This window comes from Poromitra crassiceps (assembly GCF_964638095.1).
Source record: "Poromitra crassiceps genome assembly, chromosome: 2".
NCBI lineage: Eukaryota > Metazoa > Chordata > Actinopteri > Beryciformes > Melamphaidae > Poromitra > Poromitra crassiceps.
The window spans coordinates 50,387,813-50,415,520 of record NC_139624.1 but is presented as its reverse complement, the minus strand read 5'-3'; the positions used below and the strand labels follow the sequence as shown (position 1 = coordinate 50,415,520).

Genomic DNA, 27,708 nt, shown 5'->3' with positions numbered 1-27,708 from the left:
GGTGCGCCTTATAGTGCGGAAATTACGGTATATACTGTAGTATCAAAGCTGAGACGGTAAATATCTAAAAATAAATGTAACTTATTACTTACAGACACAGAATGTAGTTTAGGAATTTTCTTAGTAGATTAGACAGAAGTTGGCAAACCAAGCGACCACCAAATGACCGCTGGCAGCGCAGTGACAGCCGATTTAAAGGGGCAGCACTTTTTTGTGTGTGGAGGGGGGGTAATCTTGTAAACAAACCCCCCCCCAAGCCTAGCAGTACACCAATAACAAAACTCTTTTGCTAAAGTTGTGCTAAAATACTGTTGTTTATGCATATTTTCACATTACTTTGAAAATATATGCAGAGTAAATGGCAAAAGGAGATATACAAATGAAATTTCCATAGTTAAAAACCTGTCATTTGACACCAGAATCATCAAAATCGCCCTGGACAGTGAAATCCTATGGTAAAAATAGCTGAAATGGCAGCCATCTTTGAAATGGCAGCCATTTTGAAATTTACATGGAACAAATCTGGCTTCTCTGTGGTCATAAATGTATGGTTTGATAACAAGATCATTCGTATTGGACAATTCTACCCAAAGTTGCCCCCAAAATAGTGTTTTTGGGGCGGGAAATGGCGGCCATCTTGGAAAGATCGAGATTTCTGCGTGGCCAATTACTTTTATCAAAATAACAATCCACAAGGAGTATTTGTGCAAATTTTGGCGCTTCTTTCCGGAAGCGACCTATTTTACATTGAAAGTGCATTTTTTGAGCCCCACTATAAACTACAGTTCTCTCTGAGGAAGTTATTCTATTCTATTCTCTAAGGTTTCTAGGCTGGAGTTTGAGATGCAGTCAGCTGAGACAGCAGCCAGCGAGAGCCAGGGGGCGTTGAACGTGGCTCAGGATGAGCTGGTAACGCTGAGCGAGGAGCTGGCCCAGCTCTACCACCACGTCTGCCTGTGCAACAACGAGACGCCCAACCGCGTCATGCTGGACTACTACAGGTCTGACTGTTCTATCAGTAGGGCTACTACAGGTCTGACTGTTCTATCAGTAGAGCTACTACAGGTCTGTCTGTTCTATCAGTAGGGCTATTACAGGTCTGACTGTTCTATCAGTGGAGCTACTACAGGTCTGACTGTTCCATCAGTAGAGCTACTACAGGTCTGACTGTTCCATCAGTAGGGCTACGTCTGACTGTTCCATCAGTAGGGCTACTACAGGTCTGACTGTTCTATCATTAGGCCTACTACAGGTCTGACTGTTCCATCAGTGGAGCTACTACAGGTCTGACTGTTCCATCAGTAGAGCTATTACAGGTCTGACTGTTCTATCAGTAGAGCTACTACAGGTCTGACTGTTCCATCAGTAGGGCTACTACAGGTCTGACTGTTCTATCATTAGGCCTACTAGTCTGACTGTTCTATCACTAGGCCTACTACAGGTCTGACTGTTCTATCGGAGGACCACTACAGGTCTGACTGTTCTATCAGTAGGGCTACTAGAGGTCAAACTGTTCTACCAGTAGGACTACTACAGGTCTGAATGTTCTATCAGTAGACAGAGCTACCACAGGTCTGACTGTTCTTTCATTAGGCCTACTACATGTCTGACTGTTCTATCACTAGGCCTACTACAGGTCTGACTGTTCTATCGTAGGACCACTACAGGTCTGACTGTTTCATCAGTAGGGCTACTACAGTTCTGACTGTTCTATCAGTGGGATTACTACAGGTCTGACTGTTGTTCTATCAGTAGGACTACTACAGGTCTGACTGCTCCATCAGTAGCACTACTACAGGACAGGTCTGACTGTTCTATCAGTATAACTACAGTACTACAGGTCTGACTGTTGTTCTATCAAATGGGAAGCCCACAGTGCAGCATAGGGAACTACACCTACGGTACGCCTCCCTGTCAGCAGGGAGGCATAGTGAGTAGGGACACTGTTCTTCAACGGGAGGAGATAAAGATAGCTCAGTCCCTAGAGTCGGGGAGTATCTGCTCCTTGATAAGGCAGTGAATCCCTACTAGCTCAGTTTTGTAGTTTGTGCAGTTTTTGTTGTAGCTGACTGTGCACTCTGCCCTGCCTGTGGAGAGAGGCAACGCAAGAGAGGATTTCCTTTCTGGGATTAGTAGAGTATCACATACATTACTGTTAACCTTCACTTTTGGATCATTCATGTTTTTCTGACAAACTTAAAGAGGTGAATGAGTAATGCTCCTCTCAGGTGGAGAAATGACTGGGATGACAGGGGGAATTGGCCAAGTAAAATTGTGGAGAAAACGAGGGTAAATCAGAAGGGGAAAAAAACTTGATAAAATAAAATAAAAAGAAATTGAACAAAGTGATATACAGCACATAGGACAAACACAGCAAAACATAAGAACCTACCGGCTCCACCAGCTTTAGACCCTCAATGCATACAAGGTGTCATGGAAAAAGAGAACTCTCCACTGAACTGGGTGGAGCCCACCAAACCCTGGGAAGAGATTTAATTTGCCGTTACACAAGGAAACTCCCATGAAAAAACCTTGTTAGGAAAAAAAGCTTTACAAATGTGTCCAGTTAACATCCCTTGGACAAATAAAGGTAAAAAAAAATGTTATTGTCCATTTTCTTCCAGGCAAGGTAGGGGGCTCCGGATCCTCAGCGCCGGCCTCAAAGCCATGTCTTCGGATGACAGCCGGGTTCTCCTCACGCCGCGCCTGGCCAGACGTCTGGCCGCAGTCACCTCGGCCGTCTCCAGGCCCAGCGAGTCACGGAGCCCCTCGGAGTCTCCGTCCAAAGAGCCCCTGTCCGGGGAGGGCGGGAGGGAGGGGGGCAGGGAGGGACCCCGCACCCCCCCGACCGGCTCGCCCAGCATCAGTGCCTCTTCATCATCCTCGTCCTCATCCTCACCCGCCCTGGAGCCAGTCGGCGAGCTGCGCAGGGAACCCATGAACATCTACAACCTCAATGCCATCATCAGAGACCAGGTAGATAGGCTAGAATCTATCTAATCTAGCTGCTAGATGGCAAACAGGTGCACAAGCGTAAATAGGGGATATCGCCTGTACGAAGATAGGGCCCACAGTCATATAAAAAATACACTAGAATATATCTAAACAAAAGTATATACATTTACATACAGTAACAGTACAGTATACACACACAAAAGTACATATTTTTCATTGTAAAATTTTGACACTCAAAATAAATAACATCTATTGACTATTGAGGATGAGGTGGCAAGCTTTGGGACGGTTGTTAATACAGTATTTACCAGCTAAAACTATAATTTATTTAAATAATCAAAGTATCCGTAGGTTTGGGCGGAAAATAAATGTTCACAGTGTTTTCTATTACCAATGAGTGAATGTGCCGTTCTGTAATTAAAAAAATTAGCCCAGCCGTGTTGCAAAGATATTGCAAAGGTATTGCAGGATTTTCTGCTGGTCGCTGATCAAGTTTTCCCAGCAAATTTCGCAGATGTGACGTTCTGCGCGTTCACAAGCCTGCCCGTTGTCCTCCTGGCTCCGGCCGAAATATTACCAACGAAGAAGAAGGCTAACAGGCAGTGGCTAACGTTACGTTAGTCGCTAGCTGCCAGCAAAAACAAACAACAACACAGACTCCAGCAAAATGTCCACACAAAAAGAAATAAATATTTATCTAGTGAAGCCCGTCTGGCCAGACAGCAGCAATGTGACCGACATTGGGGAAAAACTAGAGTCGGGGCTGTGTTTTCGGTTCATGGAGGGACCTTGTTGCTTGTAGCTGCTGTAATGTTGTTTTGACCGATAACGTTAGCTGCTGGTCAGAAACTCCGCTAATAAAATTACCGTCTTGTATGTGTAATGCAACAGTCGCAAATATTCCTAACGTTACTACCATTATGCTTATGGTCGTGGAACATTGTTTGACTGACTGCAGTTAGCTGCGGTGGTGAGACTGCCTAATATTATGTTGGCTTAATGCTATATGCGGCTAACTAATAGATTTACAGATTTAGCGTCACCGTCGCCAAACCTGACCACTTTTTTGACAATATTCTATCAAAATTCTGTTTCAACGCCTGCTACAAATGATCAAGTGCTGTTTCCACTCGGTTTAATGGCTGAAACCACAAGTCAAACTTCTTATCTTTCTAGAGACATCTTGTTTTAATCATTCACTATAGCCGTTTCCTTACCAGAGTCTGGGAAGTGACGTTATTGCTGGTGAAAAAGCTGCGAGCTGAAATCCCCAAAGCTGACCAGTCCTCTCTGAACGTTTAGCCTGCGCTAGTTTTACAGGGCCTTTCTTCTTCTGTGGTACCGTCGCCCAAGCGGCTCACTGCTACTTTCTCTTATCAAAGGCACTTTCATAAGGTATTTGGACCTTTTATCATGCACATTTTAATATGAAACTTTACACATAGACTGTCAGATATCTGCGAATAAAAGGGACTTGCGACAGCGGACAATTAACGTCTTGAATAGCCCGCAAAGAAGGAGGAAGTACGTCACTCAGTCCGCAAACAAAGGGGGGGCGGGTTTGGGTAAAGGTGGTCAGCTATGGCGTTAGTTCCATTACATTCATAGAAATTACCACCGAGCCCCATTAATAACGTTACCGTCTTGTGTTGATAATGAATGCAACAGTCGTAAATATGCCTAAAGTTACTACTGTTATGCTAATATGGAACATTGTGTGACTGTTCAGTTTGGTCGCGTCCAGCTCACATCAACGCCAGGCATTGATAATACGGTACTGGGGGAGCAGGCTCAACTGCAGTCAGACTGCCTAATATTATAACGTCAGCTTGATGCTAATCGCGGCTAACTAATATTGATTTACAGATTCACATTTATAGAAATTACCACCCAGCTCCACTAACGTTACCGTCTTGTGTGGATAATGAATGTAACAGTCGTAAATATGCCTAACGTTACTGTTATGCTTATGGAACATTGTTTGACTTCAGTTTGGTCAACCCCTGGCATTACACGGTACCGTATAATACAGGGGAATCAGGGTAGTTCCTGGCTCACGCTAACATCCACTTCCCTGCAGCCAATGCAAGCCAAAACACAACCAAACATGCCACAATAACGTCCGATAATTCATCCAGAATCCTTCCTGGGCATCTCGAAGTTGATCTGACAGATAAATTGTCCACGTTGCTGTTTTCAAGGGACTTTTATGAGTTAACGTTACAAAGCAACCAACACAGTCTGCTGTTGCCAGGCAGCTGCTTGGGTGTGTGTGAGTATCGTGCCTGGCCCGCGCACCAGCTCGTTCACACGCTGCCTGCAGTTACTCTAATGGCCACCGGTGTCAGTAATAGTTAGAACTTACGGATAGGACCTTTAAAATTTGGAAAATAGTTTGAAAATAAAAAAGTGTATCCTCTTGCCACCTCCTCTCTCTGACCTCCTCTCCTCTCCCCTCTCCCTCCCCTCTCTTCCCGCAGGTGAAGCACCTCCAGCGGGCAGTGGACCGGTCACTGCAACTGTCCAGACAGAGAGCTGCAGCCAGGGAGCTGGCTCCTCTGCTGGACAAGGACAAGGAGAGCTGCCTGGAGGAGATCCTGAAGCTCAAGTCACTGCTCAGCACCAAGAGAGAACAGATCGCTACGCTCAGGCTGGTCCTCAAGGCTAACAAGCAGGTGAGGAGTCAAAAGTTATTATATCCTTCCGCGGACCTGATGAGAATTTGCCCGATTGTGGCCAAGATTCCCCCCTCCCGACTATCTCGGAGGTGCTCCCGATTTGAGCCTCGTCGGGACCGATAATCTGCCCAAATGATCCTATAGTTTGTGGGGTTCAAAGACTGCTGTTGACTTGTCGGGCTCTTCCCGATTGTGAATCGGGCATATCAAACATGTTGGATATTCACAAGTTGACAGGCGATGGAATCTTGAGCAGAGAGCCAATGAGAGAAGCTGATGGGGAAGCTTCACCAACGGAGCAGTGGGGAGAAATGGGGCATGACGTGTGCTCCACAGTGGTGCTGCAAAAGTCTGCAGGTTGCACAGAGAGAGCGCGCAGAAAGGAACAGAATTGGCACCAAAAACTCCATACACTTCATCCACAACACGAGATCTCTGCCCAACACTTTTCTCCACTCCATAGTAACGCATAAGTCTCACTGCGAAGTTGCCGATGCATTCCGACGCACTTTTAACGAGTCCATATTTTCGGCATGTGATTCGGGGGGCAGCGGGGCTGTAATAGGCTACAATTCTCTGCTCTGAAGTCACGTTTAATCATCCCAAGTCCTCCGAGGTGACTATGTTCAGCGTAATCGTCAAGTGTGTGGGGTTGCGTCTGAACGGTAGCGATTGTGTGTGTGTTCCAAGATTGAAATGTTAAAAAATCGGTTATCTCTGTCGTGAGGTGTGTGGACTCTCAAGATTTTTATAATCTTCAAGGATTTGAAAATCTTTAGGTGTGGGGGAGACATAACTTAAAGGGACAGTTTCCTCCTCTTACTTGCAGTGCTATTTATCCATCTAGATTGTTTTGGTGTTTTGTTTTGATGAGTTTTAAAGATATCGGCCGAAGTAGAGATGTCTGCCTTCTCTCAAATACAATGGAACTGGATGGCCCTCGGCTTGTGGTGCTCAAAGCGCCAAAAAAATACATTTGAAAAACTCAACAGCAATGTCTCTTATTTCCAGAAATCATGACCTGGTTACTCAAGATAATCCACAGACCTTGTTTCATTTACATGTAGGAACTATTTTCTTTCAACCGAACTACACCCGCTAGGTGCTAGCGGTAGTTCATGCTTGGCAAGTTACTGTCAGAATTTTGGGAAAAAGAAAAAACAAAAAAACAAAAAAACAGAATTTTGAGATTAAAGTCAGAATTCTCAGATTAAAGTCAGAATTCTGAGGAAAAAAAGAAGCATAGCCTACTGTTGCATGGGACATCACTGACGATGTCACTGATGATATTATCGATGGTGTACCGGAATTTGAATCGGGTCCCTAGATTTTTGTGACGTTAAACGGTTAAAGTCCCAATCAGTAACTTTTTCACCTTAATACTGTATAACAGCTTTTTAGTCATTGAAGATGGTAGAGTGACTTGTAACAGGGAGAATGTCACCTCTATTGGTCACACACCGCCCTCCAAAGGCCTCTCCTGGGACTAAGCAGTTTGGTGCCTGCGTCCCGGAGGCAAGATGCTCGCATGCGCTGTACAGCGGAAGCGTTGTGTTCATGAAAACAAGGAAGTAACTCGGTGCGGATTTGCTACGAAAATTACGTTTCACGTAACTATGGATTATTATTTCATCACGTGGTGAGTACCCAATGACACAGCATGTACATATAGCTTTCTGGCGCTGTGTTTTGTTGACTTTGAACGGCGATATCGATACAGATACTATTGCACCCAGAGGGCGCAGTTTCTCCAATAGCAAAACTTGGAAAAGTTGCTGAATGGTGCTTTAAAGTCGGGTCACAAGCCAAAAAAGCTTGGGAACCCCTATGCATGTTTTTTTTTTTTTTTTTTTTTTTCCCCCCCGATTTTTTATCCCATTTTATCCCCCATTAGTGCTCATTTGATTTCTCAATCCTGGTTGCTACTCCATCCTCTGCCAATCTGGGGAGAGCCGAGACTGATTCCATGCTTCCTCCAAGACATGGGCAGTCAGTCAGCCGCTTCTTTTCACCTGACAGAGGAAGCTTCACCGGTAGGACATAGCACGTGGGAGGTTCACGCTATTCCAACCAGTTCCCCTCCCTCTGAACAGGCGCCCTTAACGACCAGAGGAGGAACCACACTAGCAACCAGGATATTGCATGTTTTTGTGAAGGGGGTTCCTATATGAAGGAAACCCCCGGGAGGCACGGGGAGAACATGCAAACTCCACACAGAAAGGCCCTTTTGCCGACCCCACCCAGGCGGTGGGCACTCGAGGACATGCGGACGGGCACGCATTCCTTCAGCGTTCACCACGTCCCCAGGTGGGAATCGAACCCACGACCTTCGAGCTGTGAGGCGATAGTGCTTACCACTGCACCACCGTACCTCCCTCCCCTATGCATGTTTGCGGGGAGGTATGCAAGCATTTCATACACGGCATCCTCCTACTCAGAATCTCTCTCCCTCTCTCTGTGTGGCTCATACTAGTTAAATGTATATGACATAATATGGATATAATTCGTTGGAGAATAATAATATGTGTATGATTGGGGTTGGCACTTATATTTTTCACACCTCCAAGTGTAAAATATCACCCAGAAAAAATGCATTCCAAAAATACCCCCGCTCTTTTTTCCCCTTACAAATCCGACCATGGGTTTAACAATGTCCTTTTAAGCGCAAATTATGCTCGAGCGAAATCGCCGGCGCTGACTGCGCCGAGGGGGTCGCCGCAGCTGGGCATCCTATCGGTGCAGCTCGGCGTAGGGGGCGTGCAGCTCCTCGAAAATGTGACTCTGCGCCGTCTAGCGCCGTAAACTCCTTGTTGTGAGGAATGAGGAAATGCCATTTCCTCATTTAACGTGCTTGTAGCAAAGCCTTCTGCAGGCTCACCGGAATGAGTTTTGAAATGGAGGGACAATAAAATGTTCCCCCACCGACATGATTGCAAGTTCTTGGTAAACGACACGATAACATTTTGGACGTGTTTTGGACGAGTTATGTTCGAGTATGCACAGTCTCGCTGTCGCCGCTCGGCGGCGGCAAGGCTCCAAGTCGTGGCTGCACAAAACCATGCCGGGCGCTTTAGGAGCGAGTCCAGCAGTTTATGGGACTGCCAGGTTGTGTCCAACAGTTTACTGGCCTATGACGCACTTTCCAATACGCGCAGGCAAATAAAGATGATTGAAGGACTCAGTTGCCTGAACTTTCTTTCCCAATTGCTATTAGTTTATATTGCCTTTTCAATCTGCTCCTCCCGTGTGCGTCATTGGTACACTATTAGCAGGATAGATAGATAGATAGATAGATAGATAGACAGACAGACAGACAGACAGACAGACAGACAGACAGACAGACAGATAGATAGATATGATTTATTTTTTCCTACTCCAAATGGCACTTTCATTGTAACCTCGTTCTTAAACACAGTAGATGAGTGTAATTCTACTAGTGTAATTTATGTATGTAAGGGATGTATTCTAGACAAGGGAGCTCAATTCTGTCCAAATAGGAATGTAAAAGGTTTCATTATCTATTCAGTGCAATTCCCTTCTGAGGTAGTGGAGCTGCTGGATAGGGTTAGAGTTAGGCTTCTGAGCTAGTGGAGCTACTGGATAGGGTTAGGGTTAGGCTTCTGAGGTAGTGGAGCTACTGGATAGGGTTAGGGTTAGGCTTCTGAGGTAGTGGAGCTACTGGATAGGGTTAGGGTCAGACTTCTGAGGTAGTGGAGCTGCTGGATAGGGTTAGGGTTAGGCTTCCGAGGTAGTGGAGCTGCTGGATAGTTTCATAAACAGTACAACTAAATTATTCATAGATCATTTGAAGTTCACTAGCTGCCTTCAAGAAAAACGCTGAGGCATGGCCATGTTAAATGGCAAAGAGAAATTCCTTGAAGGTTTTACAAACTGATATCCAGGCACAGCAGCAGCACATTGAATTACAAGTAATGTTCTGGTTCACTTAGGGAATACAGGGCCCTATCTGCTGACAGGCGATATCCCCTATTAGCGCTTGCGCACCTGTTTGCGCGTGCCTTAATGCAGGCAAGATAACAGTCCACCTTGCGCATTTGTCCAGGTGTTCTGCTGAGTTTTGCTCCCCCGCCCAGCAGCAAAAAAAAAGCATCCCCATCTCACGGGAGCATACTTGTAATGATTTATACAGAAATGTAACTGTTTAAAAGCGATATAATTGTCTGGTAGACGTGACCTCCCTGATTTCTAAGTTAAACAGCCCCGAAATATGTTGGGGATGCAATTCTCGGCGGGGATGCGCAAACGGCGCAGCGCAGCGAAGCATTTGCGTGTAAGAGGTCCTTTTCAAAGCTCTTAGCGCAAAGTGCGCGCTGCTGACGATAGGATAATGCCATCTATCCCCACATTTTAGCGCTGAAACGCCTGCTTTGGCATGTGGCAACCTATGCCCAGTACAATTATCACAGGCATGTGCTTGTGTCCGCCCCCAATTTGCATTGCGCACGGCGTTAAACCAGGGGCGTATGCAGAAATTGAATTATAGGTGGGCCTGGATCAAATTGGGTGGGCCTGGATAGGAAGGGGTGCAGATGCCCGGCCGAAGGCCGGGCCCACTTGGGTGGCCGGCCGAAAATTTTACGTGTTATTTTACTAAAAATAATGCATTTGACCATCATTTCAAGTAGAATGATACCACCCAAGCAAGAATATTTCAAGTGTTTCAAGTGCTTTACTGAAATATTTGGACCATATAATGATAATACAATTATCTCAACCTTAAAAGGTTACATATAGGTGCCAAATGTTGCATACATGAATGCTTATACTTGTGTGTATACTGTTACTTTATACAGAAATTAGAACCACTGATCCATATACTGCTGTGAGTTTAAAAAATAACAACACTGAGGCTGCTTCAAGTTTGAACAAGACGCCCTCTGGTTTATTTATCCACAGAGAGAACAAAATTCCTAGATGTCATGAAGTTGTCATGCATTAGACTCTGGAGATGATGTGCCCTGCGTTTTTACAAAAGTAACAAAACCATTGGCTAGCAATGCAGCAGCAAGTTTGCCTCTAGAAAACAACCAATTAAAAATTTTTTTTTTTTTTTTTTTTTTTTTTTTTTTTTTTTTTTTTTTTTTGGGTGGGCCAGGGCAGAAGTGGGTGGGCCTGTGCCTACCCAGGCCCACCCGTAGATACGCCCCTGCGTTAAACGAGCGCAAACGCTAAATTAGCGCTTTTGAGAGGATAGGGCCTACAGTGTCTTATTGAACGAATCCTATTGAGATTTTACATTTACTTTTCAGGAATTTAGCTGATATTCTTACTAGAGCTACAATGATTATTTGCTTCATCATATTTGCTTCGTCTTTTTTTCCCCTTACAATCGATTAATCGTTTAGACTGATTTTTAAGAAAATATACAAAAATTATCTTGTTCCAGCTTTGTAAATGTGGATATTTTCTGGTTTCTTTAGTCTTCTATATGACAGTAAACTGATTATCTTTGGTTTGTGAATGTGGAATGTTAGCCAGGACAACAATTTGACGATGTCATCTTGGGCTTTGGGGGGAAGGTGATGGTAATTTTTTTGTTTTTTTTATACACCAAACGGCTAATCGATTAGTGAAGAAAATAATCAACAAATTAATTGATAATGAAAATAATCTGCAGTTCCAGCCCTACATTAATTCCTACCAAGAGCAACTTACAGTGACTGCAACAGTAGAATAAGATTTCCATCTCACCAATGTTACAAGCAACTTGTTTTTTCTGACTAAGAAATATCACTGCCAGTAACTGGTCTATGGGTCTGTGTAAATTGTGTGTGTGTGTGTGTGTGTGTGTGTGTGTGTGTGTGTGTGTGTGTGTGTGTGTGTGTGTGTGTGTGTGTGTGTGTGTGTGTGTGTGTGTGTGTGTGTGTGTGTGTGTGTGTGTGCGTGCCTGCGTGCCTGCGTGTGTGCGTGTGCCTAGACGGCAGAGGTGGCTCTGGCCAACCTGAAGAGTAAGTATGAGATGGAGAAGTCCATGGTGACGGACACCATGATGAAGCTGAGGAATGAGCTGAAGGCCCTGAAGGAGGACGCAGCCACCTTCTCCTCCCTGAGAGCCATGTTCGCCACCAGGTCAGACACAAGACTTCTGTTAGCAAACAAGCTTTCTTTCTTTTTTTCAATCATTTTCAGTTTTTTATAGAACAATAAATGAACAAGACAAACAGGCTCAGACACAGGAAAAGGAAAAAAAAAATACATACATCATCAACATTCAACATTACAATGTGGTGCTAGCAGCCATACAAGGTGCTTATGTGTTTGTAAGAGATAATGTTCATGGGGGTCCATGAGATACCAGGCGGGCGAGCCATCCATCACCCCTTAACCTCAGTCACTACTCATTCTTAATCTCGTCAAAGTAGGCCAAAAATGGGTCCCAGATAGCTGAGAACCTTTTAAGTGAGTTGGTTCTCAGGGACCTGAGTCTCTCCAGAGATCATGTCCATCAGCCACACCTGAAAAGAAGGTGAAGAGGAAGACTTCCATTCCTTCAGAATTAGTCTTTTGGCGACAGTTGTCCCCAGTGTCAGAGATTGTTGCACAGCTGTAGGGAAGTTCAGAGAGGTGGCGAGTTCTACCTCCAGCTGGAGGGTTATTTTTTAGGCCCATAGAGTACCAAATAAGCTTTCTTGATCCAGAAAAAGGCCCCTATTGGCACAAAAGTTTGATTTAAATTCATACTTCAGTATCATTTTAAGTTATAAGCTTATGTATATAATTTTTTTATTGTTTCGTTTTCAGACATCAGTTTAATGCCATAAGCAATTGGGTGTACAACCCCAAGCAAAAAAACAACACAACTGCAGGCGGGACAGAACCCAAAACAAATAATCTTCAAATAAATTGCATACAGTGTGACAGTGTCCAACAGTGTGAGTGCTTAATCTGAAAATAAACATTTTCTCCCACCCTGTAAACTTAGTTTACGGGTTTACGTAAACTTAGTTTACGGGGTGATTATACAGATTTTGGTTTTAAATGGTTAAAAAAACACACACACACACAAAAAAAACAAGTAAACAAATTCAAACTGAAAGACAGAAAAGAGAAAGAAGAAAAACAAACAAAAACAAAATAGGAGACAAAAACATTACAACATCTCAAATATGTGTGCAAGAATATGCAAATCACACATTTCTGACCTCACCCAAGTAGTCCAGAAACGGGTCCAGATGGTCGAGAACTTCCTAATTGAGTTAGTCCTCAAAGACCTGAGTCTTTCCATGCGCACTACTGAGACTGTCTGTCAGCCACAGCTGAAAGGAGGGTGGAGAGGGGGACTTCTGTTGCCAAAATAAGTATTTTGGCAACAATCATCCCCTGTGTCAGGGACTGCTGCACAGCCATGGGGAGAAGTAATGAGGAATCCGAACAGCCAAAAATGGCAAGTTCTGCCTCCGGCTTAAGAGTTACTCTGTAGGCCTTAGAATACCAGTCGAAAACTTTGGCCCAAAATCCGGATATTAAAGGTCAAAGCCAACTCGACAAGACCTCAGAGAGAGTGTGTTCGTCTGGGAGAACTTCAAAATCTCGAAACTTAGAGCGTACATAATCTCTGATTTGTAGATATCTAAACCAATGCTTGTTGGGTAACTCAAATTTCCTCCTCAGAAGGTCGAAAGAGGCGAAATGGCCATCTATGTATAAGTCTTTGATTGAACACAGCCCTTTCTCACTCCAGGCACGATCGGTTCTGTCTGACCGTGCAGGCAAAAAAGTGTGATTAAAACAAATTGGTATATAAGCGGAGGCGTCTGGTATACTCAGAACTCTTCTGATCTGCTTAAGGATTTTGTATAGACTAATGCGTGTCTCGATATCTCCAATCTTCACGCCTTCAATACTTGAATGAGCGTGTATTTTTAAGGCAAGGGGCTCGAGCGCAACGGCGAAGAGGGCCGGTGAGAGAGGGCAACCCTGCTGAACCGAGCGAAGTAGTGGAAACTTGGTCGACTTATCGCCATTGGTTATAACTGAACATGTTGGACTAGCATATATAAGCTTTACCCAGCATATAAATGAATTGCTAAATCCAAATTTGTGTAGGGACTCGAACATATACAGTAATGCCACTCAACCTGATCAAATGCCTTCTGTGCGTCAAGTGACAAGATTGCTCCACCGCGGGTCTTATTGTGATCTGCATACATGGCGTTGAGAAGACGCCTGACGTTGAAAAAAGAAAGCCTGTTGGGAATGAACCCTGTCTGGTCGGGGTGAATGATGGATGAGAGATGCTTATTCAAACGGATAGCCAGAGTTTTAGTAATTACTTTTCTATCAAAGTTCTGAAGTGCAATGGGTCTGTAGCTGGCCGCATCTGCTTGCTCCTTCCCCTTTTTTAAGATGAGTGAGATGTTAGCTTCATATAGTGTCTTACGCAAAATTTTGTCCTTGTTAGAGCTAGATGTCATTCTGAGGAGGAGTGGGGCAAGGATGTCACAGAATCTCGTGTAAAACTCCGCTCCGAATCTGTCCGGACCAGCTGCTTTACCTGACGGGAATGATTTGATGGAGGAAGCTATTTCTTCCACTGTAAAATCAGAGTCTAGGTCCTCTCTGGCAGCGTCACTGAGCTTGGGTGTCTCAAAAGAGTAAAAAAAGTCACTCAAATCAGACCGAGTGGCATTAAGTTATAAGCTTGAATGATATCTTATGTTATTTTAATGGGATCATGTGTATTTTTGAAATATTGCAGTAGATCAAGAAATAAAAGTTGTAAAATCAAGCAACTGTGTTTCGTCTCGATCCTACAATCTCTCTCTTTCTCATAAACTCCTCCCTTCCTAACTCTCTTTCACATTCTTTCTCTCTCATCCACCTATTCACACGTCACCTCTCTTTAGGTGTGACGAGTATGTGAACCAGCTGGATGAAATGCAGAGGCAGCTGGCTGCGGCCGAGGATGAGAAGAAGACGCTGAACTCCCTCCTGCGAATGGCCATCCAGCAGAAGCTGGCCCTCACCCAGCGGCTGGAGGACTTGGCCTTCGATCAAGAGCTGTCGCACCGCACCCGTGGGAGCAGGATGACCCGTGTGAAGACCAGCACCCCCAAAGTAAGTCACCCGACCTCGGCCCAAGGCGCCTCTTCGGCTATGGCCCCCGGTAGCGTCCCCCCCTCCGGCCTCACTAGTCCCACCTTCGGCATCCCCGATGACCCCTCCGCCACGCCCCTTAGCCCGTCCTCAGTCAGCGCAGCCGCTGCAGCTCTGGCCTCGTCTCTCACCTCCCCTACGTCCCACAGAAACCCTCTCAGTCCATCATCGGGCGCCCCGTCGGCGGGCCCCTCGGTCCCGGGGAGCCCCCCGTCTCTGGAGGCCCCCTCCTCTCCATCGGCCTGGACACCACCCTCCACCCCTCTGAGGCTGGCTCACTCGCAGTGGACCCTGGGCGTCCGGACGTTCGTGGTCGACTCCCAGAGTTTCAGTCTCAACATCTCCCCCGCTCTGCCCCGTAGCTCCGGCCTCTCCAGGCACTATGCCCCAGACTCGCATCCGTCGCCCTCCTCCACCACCGCCACCACCTCCACCGCAGCCGCCGCCACCAGACCCACCCAGCCGGGCTCAGGCCCCTCCTCCCCATACCGTTCACCTATTCTGGGGCCCAGGCGCCCCACGTGGAGCTCCTCGCCCCGTACACGGCCCCTCTCCAGCCTGACACGCACCTCTGCCCTCTATATGCCTTCCTCCTCCTCCCCTTACACCTCCTCTCACTCCCCCTCTTCCTCGTACAGCTACTCCTCCGCCTACTACAACCCCCCTCCTGTCTATACCCCCTCTAGCTCTTATAGCACCTCCTCCGGCCACAGCCACTCCACCAACTACAGCCCACTCTACCCCAGATACTACAGTTCCCACCGGCCCCGTCACTGACCCTCAAAACTTCAATGCCTATAAGCCTTTTAACTAACATGAAGGCATATCCATCAGGCTCCCTACTGATACTAAAACTACAGCTCCCATCATGCCTCTCTTTCTATCACCGGGCAGGCGGCGAGAGTGGGGCTCACAGAGAGGAGGACAGAGTGGTTTCCTGTTTCCATTACCTGTTTCCTGTGCCTAAGCCTCGGCCAATGGGTTTTGAATGTTCAGTGACTTTGCTCAGGGATTTGACACAAGGAGCACAAGTGGCCCCGCCTTCCTTTTATTCTGAGACTGCTGATTGGTCCAAGGACGTTTAATAGAGACTTTTTAGAAAGGGTTTTTAGTGTTTAGTTTTGCCCTTCAGGTCCACACCCACACATGCATGAAGTGGTCAAAACACAGAGACATTCAGAGATTTAACTGGACGTTTGGGGGATACTTTGATTTCACATGTTTGAAGGAGGACCGCGACACATTAAAACGCTTAATTCTATATTTAGCGTAATATTCACTCTGTTTTAAATGGTAATAATTATGATGTATACACACACAGCACTGTAAACCAAATGTCATTCAGCGCAAGTGTTCACTGTTGCGGATGAGGTACTTATCACAGTGGATGCTCAGCAAATGTTACCAGTCTGACTATTCTCACCCTATGTTGATCTTGAACACACACCGCACTTGAGTGATGTGACTGCTGTGGACGAGAGGAGGAAGGACTAGTCATCGGCATGTACATTATAAGTCACAGCGGTCTGACACATGACTACATGACCACACATGGTGACTATTTTCAGCAAAAGAATTTGTCAGTGCACTTCTTCTCCAGTCACTTCTCTAAATGAGAGTCTGCACTGGGCGATGACTAGTCCTCTCTTTGCCTTTCCAGGTTCAGCTCAGCCTTTAGCGTTTGGTCCATCTCTAGCTGTACCCTGATGGTTCTCTAATATAGCCATATACTCAGCTATGCATGTTCACGTTTGGATGCTCTTATACTGCTGCAGTGCAGACCTCGTCCCCCTTCAATTTGAGAAGTGTATCTGATACAGAAGAGAATGATAGCGGACAACCTTGATTTGTGATTAGATCCACACAAAAAAAGGAGGAAGGGAGGTTGAGAGCACTCAAACATGGCACATGACCATTTAAAGGGCCTAGCCATAGAAAAAGTGAGCAGGATGACGAGTTAACTCTGGGGTGTGTCTCAATAGTCTGAAATGGCTTTCTCCTCATTTAATGTCCTTGTCTGCACCCGATTGAAGTAGAAATACTACGGACATAAAATCCTCGGCAGGCCAAATTCCTCCGTCATATTGCCTATAGTCGCTGACTCGCTAATAGTCACTATATTTACCCAGATGCAGCAGGGGAGAATAGTGAGTAGGGAGGTTGTTCTTCAACTGAAATATCCAAGTTCAACTCCCCGTTAAGAGCAAACCTGTGGCCTGCTGAAGTGCCACTGAACAGGACACTGAATCACCATTAGCTCCAGGGATGCTGCTATGTGGTTCAAATAAGAAATATATTGTTTTTTTAAGGAGAGTATAGTGATTTGTATTTGACCTCTTTTGCAGCACCCTGACCCAGCTGACAGCCATTCCAGTTCCCACACACAACTGAATACGTAGATCAACAAAATAACCTGAAACCATCACACACTGGCATCTTTTCTTTTCTAATTTATGTAAACTATTTTGATCCAAAACAAGATTGCCAACTCTCACTGTTACTACTACTTGATCCAAATTCCAACCTAGAGGATGGCCAAGGTTGTATTATATTACTGACTGATTTTTTTTCTCTCAAAACAAGTGAAAACAATCTGTTCATGCAATGAGATGAGCATTATCTTCAAATAAGGCAAATCATTCAACATGTCATTTGATTCAAGAGAATTCTAATTTGTGATCACTCCCACCAGTATTGTTTAATATCACTCCCAGCAGTATTGTTTAAGAAAAAGAAGACTGACGAATATTTCCCTATATCAGGCTAAGGTCCACATTTCTCTGACTCACTTTCCCAACACTGACACACTGAGGAGAGGAAGCTATTTAAGACTATTATGACTCATCATTGTGACCGACTTTAGCGTTATACTGGTACACTAATACTGTAGCACCCTCTTGTGCCTCTGAGGGCATCTGCAGCGGGTCGGCGACATAGAATGAATGTATTCAGATGATCTGAAGGCTCGTTCATGGCACTGCACCAAACTCAGGGAAATGTGACACACCTCATTCAACCTGGAATGAGTTATAAACCAAATCAGAAGGACTACTAATATCATGACAGTGTTATCTCCCTAGTTAGACTACACTTAAGGCAAGGTTAGTTTAAGTGTACATTAACTGTAGGCCAACTTCACAGCTGAGATCCTACCAGTCCTGCACACATGATACCGTATTCCCTGTGTATGTGTGTGCCTTACAAGTACCTACTATACTTGCACAGTGTAATAACAATGCCTGCTGTGGCTGATCACTATTGTCTTCGTTTCTGAATGGCTTTCCTTTGTTTTCCTTTTCCATGCCTGCACCACCCGTTTTGATCTTGGTTTGTGTGTGTTTGTTTTGTGGCCTGGATAATGACTCTGCTATAACTGTGGATGGACGCTACTTGAGGATGGCAGGCCTGCTATGCTATCTGGGTGCTGTCCAGAAGACAGGTGTTGCCAAATACTGGCTCACTCCCCCTTCTCCATTCCTCCAATGTCCTCGGTCCTCTCTTTCCTTTTCGATCATTGGAACCTTTAAATGACCACGCCCCTTCTTCCCTTCCTCAATCATCACTGGAGACTATTTTACTATTGTCTGGTGACTCTTGTCTGATACAGTAGCCGGCCACGCCCTCTTGCCTACAACACACATGCTTTTCAATATGCATCATGGGGCAAAACACATTTGACAGGCATCTTTATTTGACATATTTCTGATTGCCTCCTTTGACAGACATCTTTATTTTATCGATTTCTGATTGGCTCCTTTGAAATTTGGCCTTGCCAACATTGGTCCACATTCTTGTTCCTACCCCTCCCATAATCTTCCTCTGCCTTAGGCGGCTTTGTGTCTTAACACATTGAGTGCCAGCCATTTTTTCATCCTGTAGGTAAGTTGTGCCAGGTTTTTTTTTGAGGATTCTGGCTCATTTTACAAGAGCCGAGGATTATTTTCTGTTAAGAATTCATGAACACCAATCATCTAAAAATAACTAATAGAATGTGTGCTTTCTCTGTCTAAAAGAGTTAGTTTGCAGAGTTAGTAGTTATGTAGATATTAGCCGTTGAGTACAGCATGGTTTCAGAGATTTTCAGAGAGTTTGGAGATAAATGGATTTTTAGAACCACCTCACGTGCCTGTGATTATGGGTGCCCTTGTCTCCCACTCTTGCCCTTGTCTCTCTCTCTCTCTCTCTCTCTCCCACGGAGGGAGAACGCTCCCTCCGTGGGCGTTCTTCTTGGCTGCAGCGGCCGTCACAAGCTTGTCACCAGTCTCAGACAGTGCTTTGCTGCTGTCCTGTGCCTGTGGCTGCGCGGCCGCTGTTTGAGGAAGTCGGGATGGACTCGCTCGCTTGGAGTTTTGGTTGAGAGAAGCTTTTGCGATTCTGGTCATATTTATGCTGCGTGTTTCAAAGTGCGTTCCACCTGTAATCTATTATGTAAATTTGCAATCCCGCATCGCCAGCAATCAGCGCGAAAACGAAAGCGTTTTCCCCCATCCATTTTCATGAGAATGGCTGGGGTGAGAATGGCGTGACAAGTTAAAAAAATGCTTGCCTTCCTCTAGTCAGGAGAGCACTGTCGCCACTTAGTGGTCGGTAAAATAGATTATACACATTCTCTTGCTCCAATAGTGATCTCGAAGATGTAAAAGTTGTTGATTGATGTCCCACCGTCAAAAAAAAAAAATGTTTATGTAAGACGAGATATCTCGGCTCTGGCACTCAAGCGTTGGATTATGTAAGACGAGATATCTCGGCTATGGCACTTAACGTGTTAACTGTCCAACAGGCAATATTGTTTCACCAAGTGCTGCACACTCATTTCAAGTCACAATGAAACAGCATTTTGAGAGCATCTTGCTTCTTAATGTGATGGATTTGTCCTGTTGAAACACAATATTGGGGTATATATAATATAAAGTGTACTGTAAACCAATGGGATATCAGTTACAGAGAAAAAGGCAGTTTTAACTGATTGGAAGGCCAGAAGGATGGGATATTAAGATTTTGATATAAAAAAAAAATACATTAAATTGTTATTATTATTATTATTATTATTATTATTATTATTATTATTATTATTATTATTATTATTATTATTATAGAATGAGATAAAAAGGCAAAAAAAAAAGTATGTATCTTTTCAGTGTGGCTTTAATACATTTTGATTTAAGAATGGGGGGTCCTTTTTTGCCTGGATGAATGACTTGTTATTGGCACATCCTGAGAGAAATATGAGCCCAGATGTTTTATATGCAGATGTTTTATATGCAGTCAAAGATGGACTGGATATAGTCATTCACATTGTGTCCCTCCCTGGCCTGCACTGTATTGACAGTCAGTTTTGCACACGTTTCTACGTGGAGGTGGCCCTTTACGGTGCTTGGAGAATTTTTCTTTTGGCTTAATTATCATTTAACACACATCCTCAGCTGGTCGGAATTGGAGGTTGTGCGGTCAATGTTGTGCTAAGAAGGACATCTGATATCAGTTTCATCTAAATCGTCATCCTCTCTGTGAAGTGTGAAGTGTGCACATCGTCTTTAGTGGTGTCATCTACTGGATGATTCTGCACTGTTTTGCTTTGAAGTCAGGTGGAATTATATGTGTTAGAGGAGGAGTAAAGAATGTGGGCTCAGGGTATAAATGGCGATATTAGATACCTCTGGTCAGTGGAACTTGTGTTTTGGCCAAGCTAAAGGAAGGAAACCAGTGTGATCTCCTCTCTGTGATACCCCACTCCATCTAAAGACACACACACACACACACACACGGAACTCAAGTCTGTCAAATGTTTTCTGCCCCACAACCCCCCGAAGATTTCCCTTGAAATATCAGTACAGCAGTTTCATATTTTGCTGCTCATTCCTTCATCATCATTGGTGTGGGCTTTCTCCTCCATATTAACCCACAGATATAGATTTGAAAGAACAGGCACATGTGTTGAAGTCAATGGGTAGGCTGGCCGGACATCCATTACTGGTTTCCTAGCAATGGTGGCTGTATCAGCTCAGCTCTACAAATTAAGTAGCTAAAATAGGTCAAATGTTTCAGTATGAAAAGTATTGATACAGTCTGATGTCACGGTATAATATTGTATTGCTATGTATTGTTTCGTTACAAAGCTTTCAACGAATGTTGTAAAAATGGCTTTTTACTTTAAGTAAATCATGTTGACACTCAATTGCCATAATATTATTATTTCAGTTTAAAACTGTGGTCAATTAAAACAAACATTTCTCATCATGGTGTAACAAACATGATACAAATATTTCTTAGCAGTAAAGCTGCTCTGTATTCATAAATAATCATATTGGTTGAGTTCAATCTAAGTGGGCGGAGCCAAACAACTATAGCTTTTCAGAATGCAAGCAAAGAGTATAGAAGCCAAGGGACGAGGGTCTGATGGTTTTTTGACAAAAGCGCTGCCACCATGGCCTGAAAACACCGGAAACCGCACCGAACCATAACAGAGAGACACACCATGACCGGGAAGAACACAGGCCAATTCGGTAGAGATACTTTTGTACGACACTTTGTAGACAGGACCTTTGACTGGCGTCATTGCTGTAGTCACCTTCAGGCCAAAATGACGGATTTGCTGTCCACTGATGTTGCAAAGGAACAGCTATTAGCCATCAGTTCTTAGAAATTTACGCTCTTTGGTGCAAGTTAGCAAACAGCCAAACTTGAAAGGGAAAGTTGAAACTGGTCAAAACATAAATAAAAATATGAATGAAAAAAAAAAAATCATCCATTCATGGCCATGATGTTGAAGTTGAATTCAACCAATGAGATTATTCCTGCCTCCAGAGCAGCTCTGACTCTGAGAAATGTTTATCGAACTAAAACTCCAATCAGCATTTAACATATCAAGGAATATTAAGAATCACCATTGTACTGTATCATGGCCCAAGTTTCACTGAGCATATCAGGAGCTCTGTGGTGATTTCCACCCCTAGCAAACTGTCAACACAAACAACAACTCTGTGCTAATGTCACACTGTTCAAACCTCCATCCAGGGCAGACTGTTAAAACATCACACCACTGAATGTGTCAGGTGGCTGTTTGCTTTTTGAGCACTTTATATGCACGTGTACATACTGAGTATTTTAAAGCTTAATCTGTACAGTGTTGTGTTAATATACTGTAAATACCATGTATAAATTAACAGTATTTTGTGTGTTCTTGTATTTTGTGATTGGGTGGTATTCATCGCCTGATATGCCTCACTCCTTAGACTTGTGAGATGCACAGATTTAAGTGTTTCCAGCGATGTCTTACAATTATTTTCCCTATTCAATTTGGATAACTGTCACAAATTACTGAAACAAGACGACACTTGAAAATACCAAATCCATTAAGCTTGTTGATGTTTGGGTAAGTATTCATTATTTTTTTCCCAGACTAGTTATTATGCTTTGTGCTGTTGTAGTGTTGTTTGTGTATCCATCTAACAGTGTCAGTCTCTTGCAGATCGTCAGTAGCCTTCTGCCACAGTGCCGTTCCTCGTACCCTCCCCAGAGCTGAGAGTTAGCACCTCCTTAGCTCTTTCAGGTAACAGCAGCTTCAGTCCGACCACCTTCTTCAGCCACATGATATATACTGTATATACTGTATATGGGTGTCCGGGTACATTCCCTGCCTACCGACACAAGGGTCATAGGTTCAAGCCCCCGTGTTGGCCCTGTCTGCGGGTGGGAAGCCGGATTAGGGGTATGTGTCCTGGTCGCTGCACTAGTGCCTCCTCTGGTTGTTCTGGGCACCTGTTCAGGGGGGAGGGGAACTGGGAGGAATAGCGTGAACCTCCCACGTGCTACGGTGAAACTCCTCGCTGTCAGGTGAAAAATGAATTTGCTGGTTAGCTAACTGGCAACCTAGAATGGCAAAGAAGGAACTCTGGTAAAAAGTATAAAATATTATTAAATATAATGGTGATTACTTATTTTTACATTAATTCATGACCATGGCATTCATGTTCATAGGTTATAACTAAAACTTCAATCTGTGACCCCAATCCTGCTTTATACAGTGTTGTTTTGTTTTTTTGGTGTGTGTGTGTCTGTCTGTCTGTCTGTCTGTGTCTGTGTCTGTGTCTGTGTCTGTGTCTGTGTCTGTGTCTGTGTCTGTGTCTATGCATGTCTGCATTCCTTGGTCTATGTATGTACCGTAAAACTTCAAATAAAAGCCCGGGGGTTTATTTACCAAAAATTATTTACAGACCCGGGTTTTTTATGGGACCGGCATCGATTTGGGACCGGCGTTTAATTCTTTTTGAGAATTATTGCTCAGCAAAGATTGGAAAGTATCAAATTGTTTATTTAAACCAGTATGATAGTACATTACACACCAGAAGGTAGGTACAGACAGTTTTGAACATGCCTAGTATTGTAGTGTACGGATTGGGAAAAACAAAACAAATACGGCAACAAAACTGAGATGTCCTTCATCATCATCATGGTAAATGGCCTGCATTTATATAGCGCTTTACAATCAGTAGGTAGTCTACATTCACCCATTCATACACCGATGGCGGCAGGCTGCCACGCAGGGTGCCTACACACCATCTTGCGTCATTGGCCGACCCGCTCTACCTCCTGAGCTAAAGCCGCCCCTTCATCATCATCATCGTCATCCTCAACTATGCTGCAGTTCTTTGCTCTCCTCTTCTCCCTCTGCCAGACAGCCATACCGTATTTCAAACAAGTAACATTAGCCTACCAGTCACATTGTTGTTTGTGTTTCATTGGAAAGCAGCAGTTTGATTTGATGATCGCTTTTCCGCTGACGGAAATGAACTTTTACAACGTTCAACTAACGTTAACTTCTCCACCGCTCCCCTTGTCCTTATGGAAACCATGGCATACAGCGTCTCCAGTCCATGGCTGAGTTTTGAATGTTTATGTTGTTCAGTCCGTAGCATCAAACAACGCGGTATGCATCGGTTACAGTATGTAGAAACAAAGCGTAAAACTGTCTGACAGGGGGGAGAAAGTAGTCTACGGTACCTCAATCTCTCCTCTTGCCGAACCGACTGACTTCCACCAAAAACACGTACACTGCCCACATCATTACCATAAGTGACTGTGAATTCAGTCTGAGCGCAACACAAAAACATACCGTAATGAAAAAAGTACCCTGCGTCGATTTGGGACCGACGTTTATTTACCAAAACATGTAGCCAGACCCGACGTCTATTTGGGACCGCGGTCTATTTGGGACTTGGCGTTTATTTGAAGTTTTACTAATTTGTTTAACTTATAAGTTATAAGTTTATAAGTTTATAACTTATAAGTTTTACTTTATTTGAAGTTTTACTAAAACTAAAGAATAACATTTATTATTGTATGTATGTATGAGTGAGTGAGTGTGTGTTTGTATGAGTTTACTCATTCTTATTGTACTTAGTTCTCAAATCATAGCGAGGCACAATATACTCTCTCTTTGCTCTCTCTCTCTCTCCCGCTGTAGCTTTGTATCACTGACCCCATGCCCGCTCCACAGAAGCCTGCCCTGAGTGCCTCCTCTGTGGCTTCCTCAGTTTCATCTGGTCCCCTCCATCTCCCTGGATGGACAACCTCACTGACCCCCACGACCCCTGACCCCTGATACTGTCAACCCAGAACACCCCCCACCCCTTCCCCCTCACTGGCTTGTGCAGGGCAAAGCCAGAACAGTACCCCACCAGGAAAGAGAGAGTGCCTGGCTAACTTAGGGTTGAGATGTGACACTAGCTGCTGTAAGCAAGGCCTCAGTAATTGACTCAAAGTAATCATCAGAACTTCCTAGCTAGTTCTCCATGTATTTATCACTTAATTTATGGTGTTTTGAATGATCAAATCAACCTTTCATGTCATGAAAAGTGGTTATCGTGTGTGTAAGTGTAATTATCGGTTTGAATAGTCACACCATGTATGCTTTACTGAGACTGAATGTCTCACTGTACACTCAATGTGGCGCCATAAGTATGTCATGAACTGACTTTGTGTGTATTTTGAAAAGCATGTAAATGTTTTGAGCAATAATGGCAGCATTATTTCAGTGGCCTGGTTTCCAGCTTGCTATGTAATGCTTCTTCTTCACAGCTTTTCACCAAAGATTATTTTGCCGTTTACACAAAGATCATCTGTAGCTGCTATGGGAAGCTTCACTTGCAGTTTAACATTGTAGGCGTTAAACAGATGTTGTACCGGGCGGTTTCTGGTCCTTCTGGACTCTCCGTTCATAATTCGTTTAAGAGATTGAAATCAAACGCATACCATGGGTTCAAGGTGATTCAATACTTTTTTTTTTTTTTTTTGCATGTTTTTATCAGGGGGTTCCTATCTGGACGAAACCCCACGGGCAAACTCCACACAGAAAGGCCCTTTTGACGTGCCCCCCTGGGCAGTAGACACTGAGGACATGGGGATGGGGACACACCCTCAGCGCTGCCTAAAGCTTGTTTTATACTCGCCGTGCCGTGAAGGGCGTGGGGGAGGAGCGAGGGGCGCGAGCGTCAAATGACGTCAATGTGTTGGGCGCAACCCCGGTAGGCCGCCCACCGCGTACCTGAAGATTTTTCTCGCAGCGCGCCCTCCGCACGGCTTCTCTCCAAACATGGACGCTTTCGAGCCAATGTTTTCACGACATTTCTTGACCCATGTGGTACGCTAAACTTTGATTTGCAACTGTTCGTTTTTAGTCATTTCAACAAGTAAATGTGTTGTGTTGAGAGCATGGTTGAGAGAGATTAAAAGCACCACAGAGTAGGCTCAGGGCTGAGAACTGAAACGGCTATTCAGTAAAAACAAGTTTGGTGATTCATTCATGTGCTGATGTACAGTCGTTTGAGAGTGAAAGCGCACTCAGTACTGCACATAATTGCGACTTTTCACAGGCTGTTCTCACTATTACCATTGTACAATGTAACATGCTGATCACTTCTGAGTATAAAAGCATCTGCCCCAGCGCGAGGTCCGCACGTGACTCATGGAGCCTAGCTTGAGTATAATGAGCCCTTTACAGTGTCCCAGGCGGGAATCGAACCCAGGACCTTCTTGCTGTGAGGCGACAGCGCTACCACTGCGCCATCGTGCACAGTGGTAGTGGTGCATGAGTTTGCTCAAACTGGATTGTGCATTCTGTGGAACTGCTGCTCACACTGCTTTTTGTGAATGTTTCTATTCCACTTTGTGTGTTTGCAAGAGGATGTTTTCTAACACAACTGTAAAGGCCTTATACACACCACTCATTCCTATCTTTTTGACCTTTTCATATTTATTATTTTTACTAAAATACACCTTTCCAGTTAAAAAAAGAATACAGCAAATAATAATACCCCCTGTAGAACAAGCACAAACTCAAACAATGCATTCCAGAAACTTATTGTGAGTGACTGTTAGAATCATATCAAATGCTGCAAGAAGCTGACGATACATCCGTTTTCAAGATATCGTATGATTTGTTTGACAATGCTTGGATCTGAACTTTAACAGTATACAGTGCAGTGGTGGTTGCCTTGAACAGTCTACAGTGCAGTGGTGGTTGTAGTACATGGTGTAGATGAACTGTGTTTTACAGTGAAGTGGGATTTTGTTCCACTCCCAAGATGTTTCACTGTAAGATATGGCAGCATCACAACACACATAATAGTTTTGATTCACTTCTAGGATCCACTCAACAAACTGCCAAAAGTTCAGTGACAATGAGTGTCTTCTCATTAGAGCTTGACATTTGTGCTGAAGACACAACAGGATCTGAGGCTGAGCTTGCTTATTTATTTATTTATTTGTTTATTTATTTATTTATTTATTTATTTATTTCAATTACCTGGGTTGGGTTTATCATTTGATTTGAGTTTAATCTGGGCTCGCAGAAAATAATTTGAACAGTTCTTCCAGGTCGGGCCAGACACAAAGTTTTGAAGCTCTGATCAATCTGGCATGAAGCTAATGCTGAGTGGATTTATACATAGCGCTTTACATAATGAGGGGTTATAACTCCTTTCTTGAATTCATTGTACAGTATTATTGTAATGCAAATGTTCTGGAAGTGTGTACTGCAGTCTTCCTTGCATCAGCTCTAAAACAAGAGCATATGGCATGAATCCCATGGCACTTCATTTCTGTGGATATTGATAAGAGAAATCTACAGCTAGACTGTATATTAGCGGAGCAGTCAGAAAACACGAAATGCATTGATGTAACTGATCTATCAACTGTGAAAGGTAATTATTTCTTTGCACAATTTCATATGCTGAACTGGCAGCAGATTGTATATATTAGTAATTGACACAATTGAAAATGACACTGAAGAAGAGAAGCACCAATCAGCAATATATCATTATTATTATATTATTTGTTTCAGCCATTTTTGTTTTCTAAGAACCTGTCTTTCAAATGAAAAATAAACTAACCTTTGTCAATAGGGGAATTATATGTTATGTTTGTTTTCTCCACCACCTCAATGCTTCCCTCCAGTTCAGCGCCAGTCCAAACATTCAGTAAACAAACAAACAAACATTTAATTGTGAAATGCTATTTTGGAATTGGATAAAATACAGAAATGAATCACTCCTATAGTATAGTCAGGGGTCAATGCTATGTGAAATGAAATTACTGGTGTAAAAAATAAAAGAGTTACTTTTAATAAACAGACATTGTTTTACATGTGATGCAAATGGACAAAAATGGAAACAGTTCAATCTATGTTTTTCTTAATTAAAAGGAAACTACAAAATAAAATGCAGAAACACAGTAGGTAAAGCCTGAATCAACACTTTGCAAATGGACAGTTTCTTTTTTTTTTTCTTCTTCTTTTTTTTTAATACACAAACAAGAAAAACAAACTCAGACAGAGGAAAGAAAAGAAAAACAAAACAAACAAAAAAACATACAACATAGTGTTACCAGTCGCATAAGGTGCTTGTGCTTGTGAAAGACATTGCGCATGGGATCCCACGCAAGGGGTCCATGAAAGACCAGA

General features: G+C 43.8%; 1 protein-coding gene across 1 annotated transcript in view; it reads left to right on the top strand.

Moving 5' to 3' along the window:
- LOC310790454 (protein bicaudal D homolog 1-like) overlaps positions 1 to 15,527 on the top strand; it is a gene marked incomplete at both ends in the record, with an annotated part of 131,477 nt that extends 115,950 nt beyond the window's left edge. The window contains 5 exons of the mRNA XM_083652144.1: positions 823 to 1,001; positions 2,625 to 2,976; positions 5,436 to 5,630; positions 11,572 to 11,723; positions 14,501 to 15,527. Coding sequence (XP_083508270.1) covers positions 823 to 1,001; positions 2,625 to 2,976; positions 5,436 to 5,630; positions 11,572 to 11,723; positions 14,501 to 15,527 — 1,905 coding nt within the window. The remainder of the gene's footprint in view (positions 1 to 822; positions 1,002 to 2,624; positions 2,977 to 5,435; positions 5,631 to 11,571; positions 11,724 to 14,500) is intronic.
- Between the last annotated feature and the right edge of the window lie 12,181 nt (positions 15,528 to 27,708).